At 46.4% G+C, this 24,586-nt stretch overlaps 1 protein-coding gene across 1 annotated transcript; it reads left to right on the plus strand.

Moving 5' to 3' along the window:
* Nucleotides 1-21,633: 21,633 nt before the first annotated feature.
* LOC143357401 (uncharacterized) lies at nt 21,634-23,662 on the plus strand. Its single transcript, XM_076793909.1, has 2 exons — nt 21,634-22,133; nt 22,284-23,662. The coding sequence occupies exons 1-2, from the start codon at nt 22,016-22,018 to the stop codon at nt 23,660-23,662; spliced, it is 1,497 nt and encodes a 498-aa protein (XP_076650024.1). The 5' UTR covers nt 21,634-22,015.
* Nucleotides 23,663-24,586: the final 924 nt, after the last annotated feature.

The following is a 24,586-nucleotide window of genomic DNA, read 5'->3' on the forward strand; positions in this document are numbered from 1 at the left end:
CTGTGCTAAACAAAATTATAAAACCAAGCGACAACTCCGCGCGCTCCGTTCTCCTCCGGCGTTCTTTTATTTCGCGATTTAGAACACGCGTCTCAGAGTTACTCGGTAGGTCCGGAGTTGTAAATAGTTGTTGTTTTAATTTTGTTCATCAATCAAGGAAACAGCAATTATAATAACGTAGATATTCTCGAGACCTCCAGTCAAGTGTAGAAGTAGGTTTATAGCAAACCGTGTGTATAATAGTGTTTTATTCGCGCATTCAACTCGCTCATTCTCGCACACCCACTTGTTATTCTCGCGCTAACTCACTCTCCTATTGCACTCGTTCCGACTATTATCTTTGGCGTTTCTTTTTATTCCTCCTTTTCTTAGCTGCTCGTGCTACTCTATAATTTTCTTGTCCCGCGTTTCGCTCACTGTGTCTTCGAACGTGACGTCTCTATCGGTTTCCCCCACAATCCCTCGCTAAACGCACAATTTCGCGGCGAGTCGCTCGGCGTCTACCGGTTTCCAGTTTAATGAATGTAAATGGAGAATCGTTTTTTTCCCGTGGATTCGTCGCGGCTCCGTGGAAGTCCCTGACTTATGGAAATGAAGGCGCCTTCTCAATCCACGGGGCCCTGCGTCCCGTGGGCATATTCTAGCGCCGATGTAAACCTAATGAGTTATGATTCCCCCGGCGTTGTACGTTATAGGAAGTTACGGTCGGCGCGCGTCTATTTCTGTCGGTCGTTTCAAAAATAGTCCACCTCGGAGCTGGAATGCACCTTTCCAACGGTGAATATTAATAGTGACACTCGCGGAGGATCGGTCGAATATCATTTACCTCGGGGCGTCCGCAGTTAATCTGTACACTTCGAGGCTGTTCCTCTCCTGCGCCGCGCGCACCTATCAATTTCGACATTTTATGGTTATGGGATAATATCGATCGCGCTCAATAACGGCTCAATTACAGAGGGCTGACGGATCAATCTCGTTCCCGGCTACAGTGAGCGGATGAAACCGAACGACGATCTACGCGCGCGCGTTAGTTGTTTTCATCGTTCGTTATCATAACCAGATTTTCTAATAACATGTATCCTTCGGGCGCAGGATCCGACTAGCGCGATCCTTGAAACACTCGAACGATCCGGACGATAATGGCGATCGATTTCTTCGCGCAAACACCTGCCGCCGTGACTGGCTTCACGCGGCTATGAGTGCTTCCCAGACCCTGTAATCTCCAATTTGCACGTTTATTTTGGAAACTGCTTCCGTGAAGGATTGATTACTTGTCACGAGTGCGGTGGAAGACCGATCGATTCCTGTGGATCATGCTTGAACGAAGAATTATAATTCGTTTAATTTTAATCCTGGCTTATCAACGTTCCATCTCAATTCTAATTTCCTAGAAGCCAATTTAAACTGTTGGCTACTTAGATCAGGTCCTGTAAGCTGATTTGAAAGAAGTGGATCGAGGTACGAGAAAATTGCTACCGGCAGAAAGGATTATGCATGGATCGAATACTGGGAGAATAATTGCGTAAAATCTGCAATCGACTAGGTCCGAGATAAAGTTAACTGCTGAAATAATTGATCGAGGCCAACTATTTCGTTTTAGAGAGTGTGGAGGCTGGGAACACGAGTTGGGATCTAATACAATAGCGATGTCTGGACAGGCTCGTTATTGAAGGACCAGGGCGAGCGAAGTGGAGCATCCAGGGCCGTTAATATTTTATCGCGCGGGCGCTGGCGATCGCAGTTATCTCTTCGATTCGAGAGGGCCGGTAGAAAGTAAATCTCCGCTCGGTGGCAGGAGGAGAGGCACAGCGCGCGAGGTCGCGGGCGGGCATAAACATCCGTACGCGTACGACCTGGAATTCCCGTTTGATTTACTGCCGCTATCTCGACGCATTAGTCTTTGGTCCCCCGGGGGCCGATATCATCTGCCTTAAAAAATGCTGCCGTCAACGCGGCCCGCCAACTACCGTGCTACCCATCCTCCGCGGATCGACCCGTCGCCCGTCGTTTATGGGCTACCTTGCTCTCTCTTTCTTTCTCCGTCATCCTCCTTCTCATCGTCGTTCACCTCTTCCTGTCCGCTCGGCCGTGAACGCCCTACGACCTGGATGAAGTCCTCTCGCGGTTCTAATATCGCGCTGATCTGCCCGCCGTTAACAGTAGACTGGCCCCAAAAATATTGTGTTCATCGGTGACTGCGGATTTTATGCATGCATGACAGAAATGGGTGGGTGAAATACAGAAGAATAAACCGTCAGAAGGAGTTGAGACTAGTGTTACCTTATTTTGAGCAAATTAAAATTCTCTGGGGAAGAAGTACACTTTACCTTCTATTTCCAGTAATTGACACAGATAGAAGGAGTTGGGGCCATTGTTACCTTATTTTGAGCAAATTAAAATTCTCTGGGGAAGAAGTACATTTTACCTTCTATTTGCAGTAATTGACACAGATAGAAGGAGTAGAGACTCTCGCTACCTTATTTTGAGCAAATTAAAATTCTCTGGGGAAGAAGTACATTTTACCTTCTATTTCCAGTAATTGACACAGATAGAGGAAGTTGGGGCTATTGCTACCTTATTTTGAGCAAAGTAAAATTCTCTGGGGAAGAAGTACATTTTACCTTCTATTTCCAGTAATTGACACAGATAGAAGGAGTTGGGGCTATTGTTACCTTATTTTGAGCAAATTAAAATTCTCTGGGGAAGAAATACAATTTACCTTCTATTTCCAATAATTGACACAGATAGAAGGAGTTGAGACTCTTGCTACCTCATTTTGAGCAAATTAAAATTCTTTGGGGAAGAAATACATTTTACCTTCTATTTCCAGTAATTGACACAGATAGAAGGAGTTGAGACTCTTGCTACCTCATTTTGAGCAAATTAAAATTCTTTGGGGGAGAAATACATTTTACCTTCTATTTCCAGTAATTGACACAGATAGAAGGAGTTGAGACTCTTGCTACCTCATTTTGAGCAAATTAAAATTCTTTGTGGAAGAAATACAATTTACCTTCTATTTCCAATAATTGACACAGATAGAAGGAGTTGAGACTCTCGCTATCTTATTTTGAGAAAATTAAAATTCTTTGGGGAAGAAATACATTTTACCTTCTACTTCCAGTTATTGACACAGATAGAAGAAGTTGGGGCTATTGTTACCTTATTTTCAGCAAATTAAAATTCTCTGGGGAAGAAGTACATTTTACCTTCTATTTGCAGTAATTGACACAGATAGAAGGAGTAGAGACTCTCGCTACCTTATTTTGAGCAAATTAAAATTCTCTGGGGAAGAAGTACATTTTACCTTCTATTTCCAGTAATTGACACAGATAGAGGAAGTTGGGGCTATTGCTACCTTATTTTGAGCAAAGTAAAATTCTCTGGGGAAGAAGTACATTTTACCTTCTATTTCCAGTAATTGACACAGATAGAAGGAGTTGGGGCTATTGTTACCTTATTTTGAGCAAATTAAAATTCTCTGGGGAAGAAATACAATTTACCTTCTATTTCCAATAATTGACACAGATAGAAGGAGTTGAGACTCTTGCTACCTCATTTTGAGCAAATTAAAATTCTTTGGGAAAGAAATACAATTTACCTTCTATTTCCAATAATTGACACAGATAGAAGGAGTTGAGACTCTCGCTACCTTATTTTGAGCAAATTAAAATTCTTTGGGGAAGAAGTACATTTTACCTTCTATTTCCAATAATTGACACAGATAGAAGGAGTTGAGACTCTCGCTACCTTATTTTGAGCAAATTAAAATTCTTTGGGGAAGAAGTACATTTTGCCTTCTATTTCCAGTAATTGATATATTTCAATTTGCCAACAATCACCAAACGGCACGCGTGACCGAAGAATCGGATTCCAAGCGAAGTGGGCGCGTCACCACCGGGAACAGTAGTTAAAAATCTTATCTTTGTGATGGTCGCGACGTGGACCGGGTAAAAGGGCTGCAGCGGACCGTTTTTTCCCTGGCCGGAAAAAATGCATTAGCCGTGTCCAGCGCCTCGTGTGTGCACGCGGTCGTCGAAGCTTACGGGTGCGTTCATAATCAGCGTCGACAAGGCGTACATGCATCTCGTCAATGGTACAATGAGCCCGGGCCCTCGTGAAGACGAAGCGCGCGCACGCACGCACACACACACACGCACGCCGTTCGAAGAAAGGAAATAAGAAGGAAGGCGACGGAGAAGGAGGAGGAAGACGATGGAGAATATACAGGATCGTGAGGATCGACCGCAGAATTCAGCGGCGTAGGAGGTGTAGGAGGAGGTGGAGAAGGTAACCGGACTCGTTCCCGATTCAGGAACGCCGAGACGCCAGCTAGGAATCCCGGTTAATGCTCGGAAAGAAAGAGGAAAAAAGAAAAGGGTAGGAATCATCCTCGTGGATCGGCCTGAAAGGGGCAGGCTACCGAATTTTCTCACATCGTCGCGAGTCTAAGACGATCGCCGACTGGACGAGCACGTCCCGGAACGATTTTGTTCGCTGGTTCTTCGTGGTGCTGGGAGAGGGGCGGGGGGATAAGTTTCAGAAATAAGAACGGAAGAGGGTGGGCGAGCCCTGTTCACGCCGACGAAGCTCGTGGCCTGTCAAGAAGCGGCTCTACAAAGGCAGAAAGTAGTTCGGCCATTGTCGGGATTGTTTGCTAGGAAAATATGCTATGGTTTTTCTAAAACTGTTAGGGCATTTGCGGTTCGACAGTCGTGTGCCGAGTTTCTTTAAATAAATTAGAAGATTCGAGCCGAGTGGAAGTTATCCGGATAAAATGTGCTGGCTTCTTGCTAGTTTCCGACTTCAGAATTCTGAACCGATGAAATCTTATCTTACATGGCTACTTTTGACACTCGCCGACTAGAATCTCTCTGAAATTTTTCTTCCGAATGAATTGTTCAACGACAACTTATTATTACCCCCAAGACATCGCATCACGGTGCATTTTCCACAGATGAAACTATATGATAAAAATCAACGAAAAAATTCGTGTAGAGAGTTCAAAGTATGCTCGTGCAGCACAACAATTTTTAGACAACTACTTGTCTTGCATTGTCTCGGTGATAAAATGGCAATGTTTCCAGGATAAGAAAACGCGCGAAATGCGTAAGGACAAAGCGTGCGTCGGTGGAAACGGCCGGGGCGATTGCATTGCCGCTCGAATAAAGAAACGATCCGAGTTACGATATCGGCGAGGGTGATCGGTCGCTGGCGTTCCAGTTCGTGTCGATAAATCGTTGAAATTTCGAAGCGCGACGCGTTACAGCAACGGCTCCAGCAACAGAGCCCGGGACCGGGTCTCTCTCGCAACGAACGAACGAACCGAACGATGTAATACAGGTCCGGGGGCTTTTATGTCGACGCACGTGTACGCACACACCGGTGCACCCACGATCGCCCGCGGCCATCCAGATATTGTTATCAAGCAAACGCGTACCGGTATCAGATTGAGATAGCCGATCCAGGGCGGCGGCACTGTCGCAACGCGGTGAAAGTGTATCGGGCCTCGATACGAGAGCCCAATTGAAATTAATTTAATTAAGCAAGCCCCTCGGAACGGCTCTCCGGACCTGCGCCAACGAAGGCGCCTTGCTCCCGGACCAACACACCCGGTGATTCGATCATAATCGGGGCGGTCTACCTGGCCGCCGCGCCGATCCTTGAAAAATCGTTGCGTGGTTTCGCGTGTTCTAGGCCAGCCGATTTTTGATTTCTCTGCGGGGAGAGGGGGCTGGCTCCATTGTGTTCGAAGCGATTTTTCTGCTATCGGGAAATACTCCATCTTTTTCCGATCGAAAGTGAAGGTATGCTTGTTTCAAGTATGGCACGAAGCAGGTCCTGTACGAATTTTTCCTATTAGACCGTTACATAGTATGGACCTGTTTATTCGGGTGCTGCGCTCAACACGATAAAAATTAATAAGGCGGTCTTTTGGAATTTTTTTAGGGGAATTGTGCTTTATCGTACTATCAATTTATGTCAAGAATGAAATTAGTAGAACACAATTCCACTGTTTAATTGACAGTGCACAAAGTGCAGCTTGGAATTATCCAACGAAAGAGCATTTCCTTGGGCATACAATAGTTATTTGAGTGAGTAATACGAAGAGAAAATGCGACAGAATCCACAAAAAATTCCAATTAATCCTCGCGGCAGATTTCAGCCACAGCATGTCACAACAATTACGGGACGCGGCTCCCAAGGGATCAGATAAAGCCCGGCCTGCGTGAGGTCCTGTCAAAAGGACAAGAGCTACTTCATCGACGGACCTGGTACACAATAATGATCAACGTGTCGCGTCCGTTCGAAGGAAAACAAGAGCGCCGAGCAGAAAAATATAAAAGTCAAGTTTCTCCCCGTGTGATGCATCGGCCATGGTCCACGTCTCACCCTAATAGCCGATCAGATAAGGACTCCTTGTCCGGTGGTCCTGAAGAGATCATATCGCGTTCGCACGCTCTCGCACCCTAGGACGTGTCCTGTGATGTCATTATAGGGTCGGGCGATTCGGTAAACGTGCTGGCTGAAAGAGTGGTCCACGCTAAAGTGTTTGGGACAGGAACAGAGAGAAGCCTCGGGATCGGACGTGTCTTAATTGACGACTGACGTGGCACGGTCCAGTGGCCACTTCGTGGGATTTCGGTGTTTGCGTGACTCCATTCGATAACACTCGAAACAGCCGATCGAGGAAACACCGAAGCTATAGAAATCTTGTTTGCTCAAGTATTATTATAAAATACTTCAGCTCTGGAGAGTATATTTGTGTTTATATGAAGAGCCCCTTGAGATAAATTTCTTTCTCTAAGGCTCTAAAATTGTGCTGTGCTTAAACATTGACACGATTAGGTTCTGGAAGAGCGTATACGTTATTTCTGCAGCAAAACGTAGGTCCTTGAAATTTTTACAAGATAAATACCTTAGAAGTATCTGAGATAGAAACATTAATTTAATCTTAAGAACGAGTAGGGTATTTGAAATTGAATTTTGGGGGTACGAGAGACTCCGACAGTGTACCGGAAATATTTTTGAAACCTTACATTAATGTACCATATGTTCAAAAAATGTTTAGTAAATCATTGAAGGTAACAGTTACGTAATGTGCTTTTAGGTACAACTAGAGTGATATAAATAGTTTCTTCTGCAGTATAAAATTTCGGAAAATGTTTTTAAGTATACAAAAGGTTGGGACACAATACTCGGTGGACCAGAACTATTGTTTAAGCCACAGATAATTGTCTATACCAGGTTGAGGAAATTTTTAACGAATTATCGGAGATAGGAGAGGAGGTGTCTGTAATATTTTTAAAAGGAAGCAAACGATTTTTCGTCGGAGATAATCAACGCGAAGGGCGGCTCCACGAGGTTGAAATTTGACAGAGCTGTGGTCATCTGGTCCACTTCGTCACCTGCCCGCCCCTAAAACGGACCCCCGATGAGCACGCGTCCTCCTGCCAAAAGGAAAATCGGCCAGCGAACTGGCCATATGCTGTGTTCCTGGAAAAACGATCTGCGGCGTCCTTATCGATACGGATTAACGAGGTCGACTGTTTTCCAAGCTGCTGCTCGACGTTTACAACCTCCGTTAACCTGGACCTATCGAATTCATCTCGGAACATTAGCTCTTCGGGGAGCTGAAGTGCCCTGCACCATCCTTTTGCATCCTAACACTCACAAAAAAAAAAGATACGCGCACAAGGTCCACAGATAAAAGTTATTGCAACGAACAAAGTGACGATCGAAGTAAAAATTAACTTAAAAATAAAATCTACATAAAATTGTATACTTTTGCTTTGTTTATCCAACAAAAAAGAAAAAGAATTAAAGTATTCTCGAAGAAGCGATTCATTCTATTGATTCATGTTCTCGGAGGATCGAGAAGAGGATCTCGAAGAGGCATACGACAGACACAGCTCGAGCTACCGTTAATTTCCCGACAGCATCCTCTAACAATATTGAGAGTCTCACTTTGCGCCCCGGGTTAAGAGCAGCTAATGGAAAAGGAAAAGGCTAGGATAGAAAAAAAAAAGAAATTTCCAAATATTTGAGAAGAGTCCAGAAGCTGTTCGGGAAGGATAGAGACGGCGGACCGCGGCATACGGACGGCGATACGTTTTATTTGAGGCGCTAATAATAGACTAAACGCAATGAAACGTCCGGTCGGAAGATCGTTCAGGACCCCCATGCGCGTCCGTTTCTGGAAATCGGAGAGTTGCCACGCGCCCGGGCAGGATCAGCTGTCCTCGATCCAGGACAGATGTTGGCCGCGCTGCTACATTCGCGTTTAGGGATTCGCACCCTGCCCCGATCTTTTCAAGCGATTTTTCCTCGCCGGGCCGCAGGTGAACGCGTCTTGAAACGCGTCGTTGCAGGTTCTGATGCTTAGGGGCACGCCGGAAAATCGATACCCTTGGATGGGAGGTCCTCGAGGATGGAAAATATGCTCCATTCTTCTTTTCTTCCCTTTTCTCGATCCTCGAAAAATTACGATTTTCCCAGTCTTTCATTTCAATTAAATGAACACTAAACGAAACCAGAAGGATTCCTAATCTTTGACGTTCTGTAACTCTTTGCAAACAAATTGTATAACCCTTCTTTCGAGCTGATTTGAAAGATCGCAGTATTTATTTTCATATCATGTTCTCCTGCTCGTCCTCCATTCTAGATAATAATAGTTGCGCGATCGATCCTGGCCCCCGTGTCTAAAATGTTGTAGAATCACTATGTTACGCTAATTGTAAGTTCTACGATACAATTTACCATTTTAAAGATCAGTTTTCGATTAAATGGAAGTTCCCTAGAGAAAAACGAACTTTGATACTAATCGGACGGAATGATATGGTTTCAGTGCGTCTCGGTGACGTGGATGCGGGTAGACGGTACTTTCAGGGGAAAAATTGCTGCAGCAGGTCTCCAGCTCCCGGTTACACAAAGAACAACTACTGGGCTTCGCGTCCCTGACCGAGGACTTAAGGAGAGCCAGTGATTCTTTGAGATTTCGGCACAATGGAGGGGCCTTGCGTGCCACGACGGCTATTCACCGTGATCGAAAGAGGAAAGAAAATAAGAGGAAAAACTCCGGCCACGCTGTTCCCCATTCACGATCAACGGAATATCCCGACGTCTTCCAGTGGCTCTCCAGATCCTGTCTAGGAAATCCGTTGATCGCACGCGATCCATATTCCGGAACGGCTGAGAGACGCTGACAATGAGGGATCGAGGACACTCGTGTGTCCGTTCGAAGCTGGCGTAAGTGGATTTTGTCTTGAAGTTACTCGTGTGGACTGGGGATTCATTAGGCGAATACAATGGCCGGGGGAGGGGGAAGAACGTAGCATTGAAAACTTTCGGATTCAGTTTGTCTGGAAAAATGGTACCCTGAATGCAGGGAGAAAATGCCAGCTATGTTGTAAGTAAACTGCGGATCTGTATGCAAAATAAAAAATGTTTGCATCGATTGCAAGACACAGGAGCAAAATAAAAATTTCTTTCTTCTTTGAATTCCTTTATTAAGCTGAAACCCATACGCTGATATCCTTAAATCTTTTTAATGTGTCCACTGCTTTAAATTGTGGTTACCCACTTTTGTCATAAATGCATGAAATCCGCAGTCTAGTTATAACTTGCAGTAAAATAACAAAAGGTGTGCTGTTGGAACTGATTCATTTAGAGCAATTTCAATTGTTATATTGAAGGCAGCAAAAACGCACCGATATTCATCTGGTTCACGGTGTACTTTTCAGTAACGCCGTGTGGATTCACTGTTGTTAACCAGGTCTGAAGAGAAATCTGCACCTGTGCCAGGGTATCCGTTTCCAGGATGAATGGCAAGGAGGCTCGCAAAGATCAGACCCACGCACTAAAGACACCTTAAGGACCTTCCACAGGATCCCCGCGAAGAAGTCCATTGGTCACGGGGACGCTGCAATGGTCAGCCTTCAATGAAACGATTCATTCTTCGTGGACCTGCCATTCTCGAGCAGTTTCTTTCAAGACAATGTTCTGAAGTTGTAAGGTGACTCCGTGGTGTCCAATGGCGATCACGTAGACCCGGTAATTGTGAACTGGGGGGTGAACCTTCCTGGTACTTCAATGGCGGTGGCTTCGCCGTTCAGTTTCCATACTTGGGGAATTGTTACCGGGCCGCTTTCGGGAGTTGATGAAAGGAGCTGCGGACAGAATGATCTCCGACGACCGTGGTGTCCATGTAGATTTGGATAGTTGGTCCTGGGGAATCTCTGGATCTCTTGGGGTCTCCCGAAGAAAGGATATTTATTTTTCTTGAGATATAGTTGTTAGTAAATTTATAGATTTTATTTGTGTCAGTTACGGTTAAATTCTCCCTACGATAAAAATTAATGCGCCCCGAAACAGTTTGACATTTGAGGCTAAAGTCGTTTCTGTTTTTTTCTCTTTTTTTGATTGTTCGGGGGTTTGAAAAATTGTCTCCAAGACGCCCGACGAAGCTCAAAAACGAACGGAGACGCCGAGTGAAAAAATAAACGACGCAGCTCTCGAAACAGTTGGAAGAAGGCTCGCAGGACAAAAGGATTCACGGGGCCAGGTACGCAATGGAGGACAATGGGGCTGCGGGATCCCGTAGGATCCGAAGAGAGGCTTTGCCGGCGGGTCGCTCAGGTACTTTGTTTGCAACCTGATTATCTCGGTTGTTAATAACCTTGTAAACAAGCCCGGCAAAACAAAAACCGACAGAGGCATGCTGGAAGTGAGACGCTGCAGGATCGAACAGCAAGAATGTACGCCGGAGGAGTCATCTGTTGGATGAACGCGTGTCATGCGTGTTCGTTGCGCTGCACTCGGAATCAATTATGCGACGCGAGGCTCTCCGAGTGCCAATAATCCTTGTTTCTCAAAACAACTGTCTCTTGGAAATTCCAAACAACCTCGTTGTTTGTCGTGTTCGTCGTTTTATTTTCTTTGGATTAATACTGTGTAGATAGGCTGAGATTTAACAAAAATATTGTATCACCTTCGAAACCGTTATTCTATTTAGTGCAAAAATATGACGTACAACCCGTGAGAAATAATATTTACGTATTTACAACGATGAGATTTCAAAGTGTCTTTCAATTGTTATGAAACATTTTTCAAGTCTGACTAAACCGGTAAATATTTCAGTCATGCTTTTGCTAACGACCTCGAAAACATTTTTGACGTCACGGCCATTCAAACAGACGTTTTTCTCCTGAGTACGAAGACTGTGACAAGCCCGCGCCAAACAGACTGATCGGTGGAAAATTCGAAAATGTCCTCCCTGTACACACACACACAGAGAGCCGTGCAATGACGCATCAGAGAATGCACCAGGCGTTACGGTATGCAGATAAGCGATAGACGGAATAACAAATCCGTAACGCAGCGATAAGACAGCCTGGTGACTTGTCGGCACATTTTCGAGCAGGACCGGCAAACAAGTCGACCTTTCCAACGATGGTCAATACGTGTTACTCATCGGGAAATATCTGCGCTATGATCGCGATACGAGGTGCAACAGTGAATAGTCCACCTAGGCTAAATTCGAAATACGTATCTTCCTCGTCCGATAAGGGTGACGCGAACCTTCAAAGAAAGACAAACATCGTTAACATCCTCGACGTGAGAATATTTAGCTTGGAAACATTCCTCACCGTTTCATAAGTTTTTCAAAAAATGTTTAATGCGCTTAGAAAATGTCTGAAAAAATTGCTTGCAAAAATGAACGAAGAACGTACCTCTAAACTATTCGGAAAATTTTTAATGTGTTCAGAAAATGTCTACAAAAATTGCTTGCAAAAATGAACGAAGAACGTAACTCTGAACTGTTCGGAAAATGTTTACAAAAATTGCTTGCAAAAGTGAACACGGTACATACTTGCAAAAGGTATATTAAAAATCAGTGATTCGTAATTTTGTGAATTATGAGACGTATAACAATTGAGTTAAGTATTCACGGTTGTAAAATGGTTAAATAATTATTCTTTATAGATTTTGAGGGTCCCAATAAATATATCTGCTATTGAAAGGCAAATTAACCCAAGTATATTCTTTTTTAATACAGAATTTCAATTGTAGAAATTTATGCAAGCTTCCATGTTATATGAAAATTTGTTTTGCCACCAGAAAATGTCTTGTACCCAAAATAAAGACATCATTACCTTTGAATGAATATACTATCTTCTTTTTGTAGTTTATAATTTTCACACAGCATAAAGTCATAAAGATCAGCAGTCTAATTGGGTTACATACATCACCTCACTCCCATTTGTTCGTTTCGTCATAGGCATCGCGTTACGAATGAAAGAAATGATGAAGAAATGACTTGTTCAGTCCAGAGATCAGATACAGGAACATAAATATTAATAAAAGCGGTGAATCACTATTCGATGCGTACACGGAGAAAGAAGAAGGTGTGTTTTTCCGTGTCCAGACGCTGCCCAAGGCTATTGTATCAATTACTCGACGCGGGTTATTGTCACGGCGAGGCTTTTCTTTCAAGAATCTGCGCTTGCTGATGTCACCCATTTAGCCCCGTGAATCAGTGAATGACTAAACGCCCCATTCACACCGAGCAGTACCTGCATGATCGTTCCTAATTAGCCGAGAGAGCTGGAGAAAGAGAGAGCCTTGAGGCAGGGCCAGAAATGCAGGTGTTTGGCCATTGTTGCCGTGCCAATTTCCCACTGCTTGAGTCGCTTGCCAAAAGAGCTTGCCCCTCCCTCCGTTTTCGAGGTAAATGACTGGTGACTAACCCAGCAGCATCCTGCAAAACACTCGCCCATTCTCATTCATTCAGTTTCCGGGGACTTTCTGGCGCGGGAGGGGAGGAGAGAGTTGTGGGGCTGGCCAGGGAAAATTCTGGAACCATTTTAACCCCGTTGACAATTTTATTAGAAATAATATTTGAGGTAGGCTTGTGCAAATAGGGTAATATGGTACTCAGAAATAGTTAACAAAAAAATACATTCACCGTTGCTTTGCATCTTAACTCAACGAATTGTGTTTCAATGTTTTCTGAATATTTGATGATAATTCTCTGCAACGTGTCACCATTTCTGGAACACAGCAAAAATTGGTAAACAACTACTGTATATTTTTGTTAAAGATAATATTCGTGATTTACGGACATTCTTACAATGTAAAAAATTTCAGACGATTCCAGAGGTCCCAATAAATTTTTAGGCACTGCAAAATGCTCCTTTGAAGAGGGTCGTTATACAAGGGGACATAATTCTTGGTGATCCTGGAGATTATTATAATGTTTTAACCAGCTTGTGCACGGAGCAGGATATTGGCAACCGAAATGGCAAATAGTCAGGCTTATCGCGAACAAACTGGACGACAAAGGTCATCCCGTGCAATTCATCGTTCACTGAGTCATCCCGAGGATCTGCCGGCTATACTGTCATCGGGCATTCGCTCCGCAATGGAAAGTGTCAATATTGATGCGCTTGTTAAACTACTGATGGACAGTTTAGATTAAGATAAAGGGGCACTGAATCACGTGAGATGAGAGCTAGTGTTTGAATTTACGTAATGCAAACTTATTCCGTCGTTCGTTCGATCATCTAAATAATTTAATTTATGTATCGATGTCTGATTTTATGAAGTACAAGAACAAAAAAGTGTTCTATGCTATTTAGTTTTATTCATACTTCTCTTCAATGCTCATACACCGGGTGAAAATTCAGCTATGCTTCTACACGACTTCTTTCACCCTTGTATTCAGGAAATTTGAACAATTACAATAAGACAAAACCAAAAAATAAGTGTTACCAACAAATTCCTCTGGCTGACAGAGAAGAAGACACTGGTTTCGTCGAGGGGTTGATTTCGCGCGCTAAAATTGCAACAAGACAAAACTAAAAATATGTTATCAACGAATCTGGTGTACTTGCCCAGAAAGTCCCATAATTTTCCGAGCCTCCGGGCTGAATAAGTTCGCTCGTGGATAACATGCTCCCGTGGGACTTGATTTATCGAGGCCGCAAGGTAGATTCGCGCGGTGGCATTTTCGCCAGTGCTTTTCGGGAGTCAAGTACCATCTTGTTCGAATCCTGCGTGGACAAAGTGACGGGTTCCGCCATTGATCCGTGGAAAATTCTAGCCGAGCCCCGTGAAGACCAGTTTGATGGCACGAGAGAAGAAGAGAAAACAGGGTTCCCTTCTCCCTCCCTTATTTGGCGTACCGTGCACATGCCCTAGGGATCCACAAGGCCCCGAAAATGGGTCCGCTAGTCTCGGTGGGGCCAGTCGCATATGGTGGCACGTATATATATATATATAAAACATCCAGTGGTAATAGCCAGGTGTTTCAAAGGTGAGGCTATGGGGCGCCCCTCGCTCTTCGAGGCGGCACAACAAAAAAATAAACCAGCTTCCTTCCGATGGGGCCACCTTGGGCCCCATGAGGTGGGGAGGGCCTCTACACACCCGTTACTACACACACGACGCAATAATTATACAGATTTATTCGGCCGGCCGTAATCGCAACCGGTACGATACGTATGTATATGAGGACTAGTTAAAAATTTCGGATCCAACGTCGTCGTCGCCCGTACGAAACAGATTCTAGGGTAGCCGACGGGTCACACCTTTCGTTGCCTTTCAACTCGCCCTGTAATTTACGGTCTAGCCTCGAATTTTGGTAAAATCAGCGCTGGTATGCTATCCTCGATCCACAAGCTGCACGTTCGTCGATTTCCCAATCGGATTCGAGCGTCATTTTTGACGTTTTCAAATTGATTTACATACAACAAAAAGTTTTTTATTAAAAAAGTTTACTATATTTCATTGGGACATATTCTCCAAGGCTGCCGAAGTATTCTGAAAGAAAATTGATATTTGTCTATTGGACACGATACCGGGTTGGTAATCAAATGATTACCTTTAAAATCCATTATCTAGTCTCATGTAATGTACATTTCAACTGGAAAGAATCATGTACCACGAACGAACGCAATAACAGTGTAAATAAAACAGTTCGTTATCAGAATGAATCGTAATTACGGACATGTCTGAGAATGTCCGAGACGATCCGGACAGTTACAGAAACACATTCTACTATTCCCAGCTAATAAATTCGTTCGAGAATGTCCACCCGGTAGCATTCGACCCTTACTCGCAACCCTCGGGACCGTTTCCAAGTACAAGTTCCCCGAGAAAAGGGAAAAAATAAAATCAAAAATGCTATCGGAGGATCAAACGAGTTTCCATGCACAGTTCCCGAAGGAACGAGCGCAAATAAAATCAAAAATACCGTCGAAGAATCAAACGAGTTTGCAGGCACATAGTTCACGAATGAGAACTGTATACACTATCGAAGAATGGAACCAGTTTCGATGCACAGTTTCGGAGAAAGGACGTAAAAATAATGTGAAAAATACTCTCGAAGAATTAAACGAGTTCTTAGGTACGCGTGCATCTCCGAAGGAAATGAGCTAAAATAAAAATCCGAACGCTGTTCTATAGTCCGAGGAGCTTCCGAATACAGCCTTCGAGGGAACGAGTAGGAATAAAATTCGAAATCCTGTCTCAAAATCAAACGAGTTTCCAAATACAGTTCCCAAAGGGGTCAGACAAAGCGTTGTTGCAGAAACAGAACGAGTTTCAAAATATATTTCTCGGAGAAACGAGTCAAAGTAAAATCCAAAATTCGAATCAAGCTAATTTCCAAATGTATTTCTCGAAGGTATGACTGACACTAATATCTACTAGTCAAAATGGCGGGTTCTAAATTGTACAATTTACGATCATTGAGACAGACGCTGCGAAATTTGATTGTGACAAAAATTGCCAAAAATCTGAATAAACATGTTCGTGTTCCTTCCATAAAATAATTTGATATAGTCACGTTTAGCAGGCCAGAGGAACGTAACGAAACATCGTCGAACCTGTCACGCCGGGGGTAAGCGTCCGTAAAAAGTGGCATTTTTCGAGCAACCTGCGAATACCCGAAATACAGGAAGGGCGAGGTGCGGTTCCCGTGGGTTCCCTTCTCTGGCAACAACGTCCCTGGATCAAAAAAGGCGAGTGGATCTCCCGTACTATTTGATATAATTTAGGAGCATTTTTCGCGTAGTCTCGGGGACGAAGAGGGGAACCGGGCATGATACAAGCATACCGGAACCGGCGGGTAGCTACCGGAATAACCGGCCGACGATGCAGGTCTTCCTCTACCTATGCTTCTTTTCCGTCTCGCTTCTTTTTTCGACGTCGGCCGAGCGAAAAGGGAAAAGGGTTACCGTCCTGTGTGAGACAGATAGCTGGGCCTCTCTGTAACGGAGCGTTTAAAAAGCGCACTCGCCCGGAGACCGGCGCAGGTAGATTATTTTTCGCCGGTGCACGATTCATTCTTTACTCTCTCCTCTCACTCTCTCTTTCTCTCTCTCTCTCTCTTTCTCTGCGTGTATGTTGCGGGATACGTAAAAAGAGATCGTGTAACCGAAGACGGCCGGTGGATTGCCCAGGGAATCATCGGATCCCTGATCGATGCACCCTTTCCTCCACGATGTGCATTTATTTAGAACGAAAGGTGCGGATCCGCAGATTCGGTTAAATTTGGGACCGCAGCAGGTACTGGGCCCGTGCTGGAGTTTCCTATTGTGGAGATCAAAACAGCATGAATATATTCCAATCGAAAATTTCGTATGGCCTACGGCCAGTTTACCCCTCCTAAGGACACATATTCCCATTTACACCAAACCCTCCGAGCCTCCAAATGTGTTCAATATAAGCCCAATGCTTCAATCGAAACAAGTCAATTTTGGAAGCGTGAAACTTGCCTAATTTCCTTAATTTTTGTCAGATTTTTTGTACGAGCCCAGCACAGACTATAAAACTTCGAAAAACTTTTACACTGCACACCAGTAATAGTAATAGCCGGAGAGAGTAATAACAATTGTATGCAATCTGAGGCAACCTTTTTCTAATTTTTGGATGCATGTTTATACCGGGAAAATAATAAACTTCTACAGTTTTCTAGGAAAGAAACGTTTAAATCGGTTTTCCTGCTTTACACGAGAATTGGCCCCTTAAAAGCGGTTACAATAGGCTTATGATATTTGGGGAAAATCCATAGTATCAGCGGCAAATTTCGCGCAGGTATAAAGCTTGAGTCACTCGGTCATCAGCGGCCTTCCGTAGAAATCGCGCGGTTCCTCCGTGCCGCGATTGTTCCCCCGCGTCTGGTTTCCGCTTATCTCATCGACACCCACGAGAAGACAAGGGAACACAAGCCTTGTAAAAGTGTCTTGTCACACGGCCGACGATCAAAGGGACGACAAACAAGAGCAACGGTCATCGAGTTCTGAACCGAGCCGACGACGACGCCAGAACGGATATGCTCCGTTGACTCAGCACGCGTACCACGAGTCATCAAACCAATAACAATTTATATCTCGCGCGACAAGTAACTCGATCGACTCGAGAGAAACAATTACTCGACCGGCCGACGGCTTTCGCAGAAGAAACCACTTCCCTTGCCCTCCTCTTCCGGTTCTGCTTCTTGTTTTCATCGACCGGCGCCTGCAAACTGCTTCGCAAGCTACAGGCCATTTTTATTCTACGGTCGACAATTTTGTCAACATAATTCATCAACCCAACTAAATTTTCGCTACTGCATTGAACAATAATTGCAAATAACAAGTTTCTGTAACTTCCCTGGAAAATTTCGATTGTTTAATCTTAAATTGTATATTTAAAAGTGTCTGAGAACATTTTTACGGAATTTTAGAAAGGCCCCGGTAAGATACTTCTCATTGAACACTGTACTAACTACGGGTAATTATATTCGCAGATTTACAAAATTTCCGATTTCAACAATACATCTGCCGATCGATTTTAGATTTCTTAGTTTACAATTATACAGTAGAACCTCGCTCGTTGCACGAAACGGTCCTGACACCAAGTGCAAAGATCGAGTTCCGTTGTGCAACGGAATCACAGTGATTCTAATCTCCGTCTTCTGTAGATTCCACTGTGTTACGCTGAAGATCGCATGTCTAAATGAATTGAACGCTGTAATGTTTCGAAGGCAACACTTCGGTATCTATTATTCGAATAAAATGGCGGCCATCCCCGGAGTACGGGGCACTTGTGTAAGGACAGGGTTCGCGTGTACGGACAGCGTTGTACCCGGCTGTTCGTGGGTGTCGATGAGATAAGGCGAAACCGGCGAGGGAGCCGAAGAGAGCTGTGAAAATGGAGCAACGCGGTTTCTGTGGTAGGAACAAGAGTCGCGGCAACGAGTGATTCGAATCGTCCGTCCGGTGCCGGGCACTGTGCACGAATAGTTCGCCGAGGAGTCCGGTTATCGGCACGCGAATCTGTCGCTCTTAACGATCGGAGAAATTTATAACGCGTTGGGGGTCGCCGACGGGGACCGATTTCGACTAATGTGTCCAGCATAAACGTCGGTGAAGCTGCGCTGTCGATAATGCCGCGGACACTCGCCCGGGAACTTTTGCGCACCGTTTCTTGACGACCGATCGCGCGATAAATCATCCGGTACCGATAACGACGGCTTTATATAGAACCGGCTGCTCGAAACTGCGCTCTTGATTTACGTTGAGATCATTGTTTGTACCGGAATGGAGATTAAGGCAACCGAATGTGAAGCAAGAGCATAGGACCGATCATTCGACGCGGAAGTCACACGATTTTTCTAGCTTCTTGTTGGCGAAGTCCTCGAAATTTGATTTCTTTTTGTGTCGTTTTTCTCGCGGAAATGCTTAAAAAATTATGCAATTGTTTCTTTCACATTTGTGACACAACCAGAATGTATCTGTGCAAATAAGAACATAGCACAAGTGATACAAGCGAGGCATGAGAGAAGAAAAATTAAAATGGCGAACACGTCAGACCAACAGAAAGACTTATGGAGCAAGAGTGATCGTTTAAAATCGATTCAAAATTCGTATACTTTGAAAATTCTTTCACGTTTTTTCACGAATCTCAATAATGCTACCGTTAATCATTTCCGGTCACAAACAAATCTGTTGTAGACAGAATAAAATTGAAGATAAATAATCGAAGGGGCCAGGGGATATACAGAGACTAATCGGGAACCTGTTAGAGCAAGAGCTCGCAGAGCAACACTGCGGGTGCAATTAAAAATACTCTTAATGCTCGATTACCGGTTAAAAATGCAAACAAGCGTGACACGATTTTTTTCTGATCGCGCGAGATCAATCAGAAAATTCCTGGGTCCCTTTATTACGAAATAAACCGAACGAACGATCGTCTAGTCAGCCCCGAAGAGAGCGTTAGGCGAACGAGCTGTTTACGAGGACAAGTACAAGGGTCCTTCATCAAAAATGGCTGCGCGGTGCGGTACCGGTCTCGGTGCCGCACACGGGGTTTATCGTTTCTCAATCGGCCGATTCGAACGATCCCGTCTCGCGCGGTGATAACCTGATTTAGCGCCGGTGACACATCGGCGAATGAAACGGAAAATCGATCGAGCGGAATGCCCGAGCGCTCCTTTGTCTCGTAAATTAAGCGACAAGTCAACGGTGTGCTGCGCAGCCGTTTCGTTTCGTTTCGCCTCGGCTAGCCGCTATCTTTTTCGATTTGGCACCGGGGACACACGCGTTTTTCGGTGACACACTGGTTCCGCGACTCATAACAATTGTTCTTGCGAAACTACACCCGCAAACGAACTCGAGATAATGTCCGAACGAGCTTGTTTTTACGTTCGGTGATAATGAACTGCTATCTCGGTCTACTAGACAGACACCCGTTCAAATCGGAAGTACAATTATAGGAATCGAAATTCCGTGGCGAAGATAGTACCGTGTAAACCGTTGTCAAGGAATAAAATCCAATCTCCATCCAAATTCTGTTCAGAATAACAAATAACTAAGTATCATTTAAATTTCATCTGTGACTGACACATTGAAGCTCTTAAATTTTTTTAATTTACCTCCTGCTTTAAATCGCATCTATTCACCATGAACGTATAAAATCCGCAGTCCACTGATGACTCTATTAACGAAGCAACAAAACTGAAGAATCCGACCAAGGACAGCCACGGTCACATTGGCACCGTTTAACGATTCACTGAACATCAAAGACGCCGGCGCTCGACAACGAATCAGCCCTGACTACCCTTAACCGTCTTCTCGCGTATCACACAGTCTATTAACAAATTCGTTCGCAAATCCTGGCGCAAGTAGATAATGGAGCGGTATAGGATCAGGATCCGTTTACGGAAAAATCACAAAGCGCCTATCGCCTTGATCTCGACGCGGGCCACGTGTCGGGATCATTAATAGATCGGCGGGATCAGAGGATCTGCCACCCCCGCTCGCAAAAATGCCAGGCAGCAAGGCATCGCATCGGTGAATCCTTGCTGGAGGACTCCTCTAGGGGGAGAGGGCACGGTGAATCGTGCGCTCAGGACACGCGTACATGTGCGTGTGTGCCTGTGTGTGGGTTCCAGGACGCGTGGGCGATGCTGTGGCACGCGACACGACCGTTACGTTCGAAACTGGCGTCGAGGAGGGGGTAAGAAAGGCGAGAAAGGGACGAGGGGTGAAATTCGGAAGGGGAACCGGGCGGATTGCGGTGCCCTCGTGAGCGGGATACGCACACGTATGCGCTCTCCTACGTCCGTGTACACGTGAAAAGACGGCTGACGTGTAAAAAAAAAAGAAGCGGCAGCCAAAGCGACACACTCCACGGTGTGGTACCGCACAGACACATCAACGATCGACTCTTCGCCAAGAAAGACGGGGAAAGAGAGGGAGAGAGAGAGAGAGAGAGAGAGAGAGAGAGAGAGAGAGAGAGAGAGAGAGAGAGAGAGAGAAGAGTTCAGGTAGACGAAACGGAAATTCGAATAGAAAAATACGCGCAGCCCGTTGGGGGGAGTACCCTTCGAGAGCGCACACAAACGCGGCCGGCGCACAAACACATTAATAGAAAGCATTGGAAAGAGAGAAACGTGTTCACGAATCGATGGTGCATGTGCACCGACGACGGTAGAGGTGACGGGTCGTTGGGCCAGGTCTCAAACGGCGTGGGGTGGCAAAGAGGGGTGGGGAGCGGCTCATGGAGGGGCCCCAGCATCTGCTCCATACAACAACGCAACAACGCGCGGTGTAACAGAGCGCAAAGAGAAAAAGACGAGGACGGTTGATCGCGTCGGGGAAAGAGACGGCCGGTGAAACAGGGGGAAAGAGAGACGCCAGGGAAAAAAGGGGGAGCAAGAGAGAGAGAAGGTAGCGCAGAGAGGAGCGCAGCAGGATAATCGCGTCGCACTCACGAACATCCTGCACCTCCTGTTGTAGCATAGAGAACGGTGGTGGGGCGAATACGCGAGCCGGCGGAACAGATGCCCGGGCTCCCATTGGCCGATGGCCCGCGACCGGCCGTCCCCTATTGGCGGGCAGCGCGGGGCCCGCGGGCCTGCATTGGTTGGACAGCACGTGCGGGCCACCTGCACCTGGCCGGTGGGGTGACCTCTTATAAAAGGCCCTGGCGCACCCCCCTGCCAGTCAGAGACCGGCTTGCAGCCGAACCGTTTTCAGAGTTACGAGATCGTACGTTCCAGAGTTCCCCTGTTTCATTTCGTTCCGTTCGTTCGTTCGTTTCGGTTCCTTTAACCCCGGTCCCGGTCGAACAGTCAGTTCAGTTCAGATCCGACCATCGTACCGTGAGGATCGATTTTTATCGAGGATCGTTCTCGTACAGTGTGCACGCGCCCGAAAGCATTGTGGATTTCACGACGAGGAAGATTCGCCAGGACTTTTATCTATTGTTTTTGCATACATGTGTGACGCAAGTGCAGTGAAGTATCTGGGATTACTTTGACAATAATCGTCGTCGCCGTTGTTCATTCAATCACTCGTCCACGAGATTTTGTGATCAGTGCTCATCAGAAACTATCGAAAAGACTGACCACCGAAAACCGCAACAATTGGATTACAAACTGCGGTAGCGCCTTCGCGGTGTCCAGTGCCTGCGAAGAGCCGATTTTGATTCGACCGGAGGTTCGTAGACGTTTATCAACGTCACAATGCTCGTCGACGAAATGCCGCGCAGCTTCGTCAAGAAGAACAACAGCTACAGCCACTGCCCGCTTAAGAAGCGGCCGGTGCACGTTCCCACCGAGGAAGTTACCGAATCGATCAAAGGTGAGTCTCCGCCACCCTTTCGCCTCGAACCCGCTACAATTCTTACCCTTATTTCAAATAAAATATTAACTGCTTCAAAATTTCCCCCAAAAAAAAACCGAATGAATCTGAACGCCCCAGTCTAAATTGCAATTTCTTTCTCTCTTGCAGAAGAGATTATCGACGTCGTGATGGACGACATCCCCGAGCCAGAGAACCTCAGCACGAAGCCCGAGGATCTGAGTAAATCGGCGGAGAGGCAGCAGCAGCAGCAGCCTGCGTCCAGGTCTCCATCGCCTGTCATCAAAGTCTCCCAGTCGCCTCCTCTCGCGACGGGGCCGACGTCACCGACGATGCACCACGTTCACCCGGTGCATCATCACCACCATCAGTATCCGACAAAGGCAGTCACACCGCCTGTTGGCATCGCGCCGATTCACCCGGTGGCGAAGAAGGCGCGCGTCGAGGTGATTCAACACGAGAACTCGACGTCGACGGCCGCGGCGGTGACGGCGACGTCGGCGCCGCTGCATTTCATGGCCAGCAAGGCGCCTCTGGAGCCTCTGAACCTGAACACGCCTGTCGAACCGTTGGCGCATTACGCGACCCCAGCATGGGCGCGCACAGCTCCTCTGTACCCGCCGCATTATCTCCCGTATCCGGCGGCTTATCACCGTTATCACCACGCGGGCGCAGAATTGTACCCGTCTTATCCGATGCCGGCGTACCCGCACTCGTCCCCGGAGCATCATCCGTCAGTCTCGCCGCCGCCTCATGGCGCGCTGACATGTCCAACGATCCAGAGACCGATCGCCAGGAGTTACGCTCATTGGGCAAGCAGTCCTGATCATTGTGGCCTGTCTCCGACCAGTTCGTTGGGATCCGGATCTTTGAGGTCACCGCCGCCGGTAACACCCGAAGACCTGTCCTCTCCTGGAAGCGACAGCGGAAGATCGTCGGCAGGAAGCACGTCGACGGGCCCGACGATCGTGAACCCGAAGATCGAGAAAACAGTGACCAGTGGTTCGACCGTGTCCCTCTCGTCCACCTCGTCCTCCTCCTCCTCGTCGTCGTCGTCGTCGACGTCGCCGAGGTACCAGTGTCCGGACTGTGGCAAATCGTACTCGACTTACTCGGGTCTGTCCAAGCACCAGCAGTTCCATTGTGCGGCGGCCGAGGGTCAGGCGAAGAAGTCGTTCTCGTGCAAGTACTGCGAGAAGGTTTACGTCAGCCTGGGTGCGTTGAAGATGCACATCAGGACGCACACGCTGCCCTGCAAGTGCCACCTGTGCGGCAAGGCGTTCTCCAGGCCTTGGTTGCTGCAGGGACACATCAGGACGCATACCGGCGAGAAACCGTTCAGCTGTCAACACTGCAACCGAGCGTTCGCCGACAGGAGTAACCTGAGGGCGCACCTCCAGACGCACAGTGACGTAAAGAAGTACTCGTGCACCTCGTGCAGCAAGACCTTCAGCAGGATGTCGTTGCTGACGAAGCACCAGGAGGGAGGCTGTCCCGGTGTCGCGGTGCCAATCGGCTACGGTTGCTGAGGTGGCTTGTCGAAGGGAAGAGCGCGCTTTTCCCCTTTATCGCCGTACGTTCCTTGCTTTCTGTCTCTCTCTTCTTCGTCTTCTCTCTCTCGATCCGCCGATTGAAAAGTGCCTTAAAATCATCCCCGGAGTACAAACGACTTTTAGTATAGCGGGGAGGGTTTCGGGAGTAATATCGGGGTCCAGTTTCTCGATTCCAGTCTCATCCAGACGAGAGAGAACGTTCGTCGGAGAAGTACCTGGCTTTCGATTAAAATTCATGTCCCCTTCTATGCGATTGAATTTTAAACGAGATCGATATGCGACCGAGCAACTGGACTCCCTCGCTCCCCCGGGGGGAGAAGGGTCACGGGGAGAAAACACAGGCGGTCGAGATATATCTCGATCGGACCTACCGATGGTTGTGCATATTACTTCTATTTTCGTTTCTTGTTCCGTCTTCTTCTCGATGTTCCACCCCCGATGCGCCCTTCTTTGCTGTTTCTCTCTCTCTCTCTCTCTCTCTCTCTCTCTCTCTCCCCCCGGTGCGCTGTAAATAGTTTTCGGGTTGTGTGCGTGCGACGTGCAGCGAGAAAATCAGGGTACGATTGTAACTTGTACTTAGGTCCGGTGCCCTTCGAGGGCTCGGGGCCAGAGAAAAATCTGTATTCGCGTATCAGTGGCGACAGGGGAAAATTTGTCGAGTCGAGATGCGACCGCTTGACGCGGTCCCGTGAAACCGCCGTGCCATTTTCCGTATCTTTCTTGTTCTCTTTTCGATTCTTGTCCGCGGAAGAGAAAAGATCTTTCCGAGGTGTTTTATATATTTGTTTTTTTTTCTTTTCGGTTTCCGAAGCGTGCGTCGACGCCCGTGCACCAAAGTGCCATTTTTCCGTTTTCGAGAAGCGTTTCTCGAGCCGACTGTACATATAATCTCGACGTTAG

The sequence above is a fragment of the Halictus rubicundus genome, chromosome 1, assembly GCF_050948215.1.
Source record: "Halictus rubicundus isolate RS-2024b chromosome 1, iyHalRubi1_principal, whole genome shotgun sequence".
Lineage (NCBI taxonomy): Eukaryota > Metazoa > Arthropoda > Insecta > Hymenoptera > Halictidae > Halictus > Halictus rubicundus.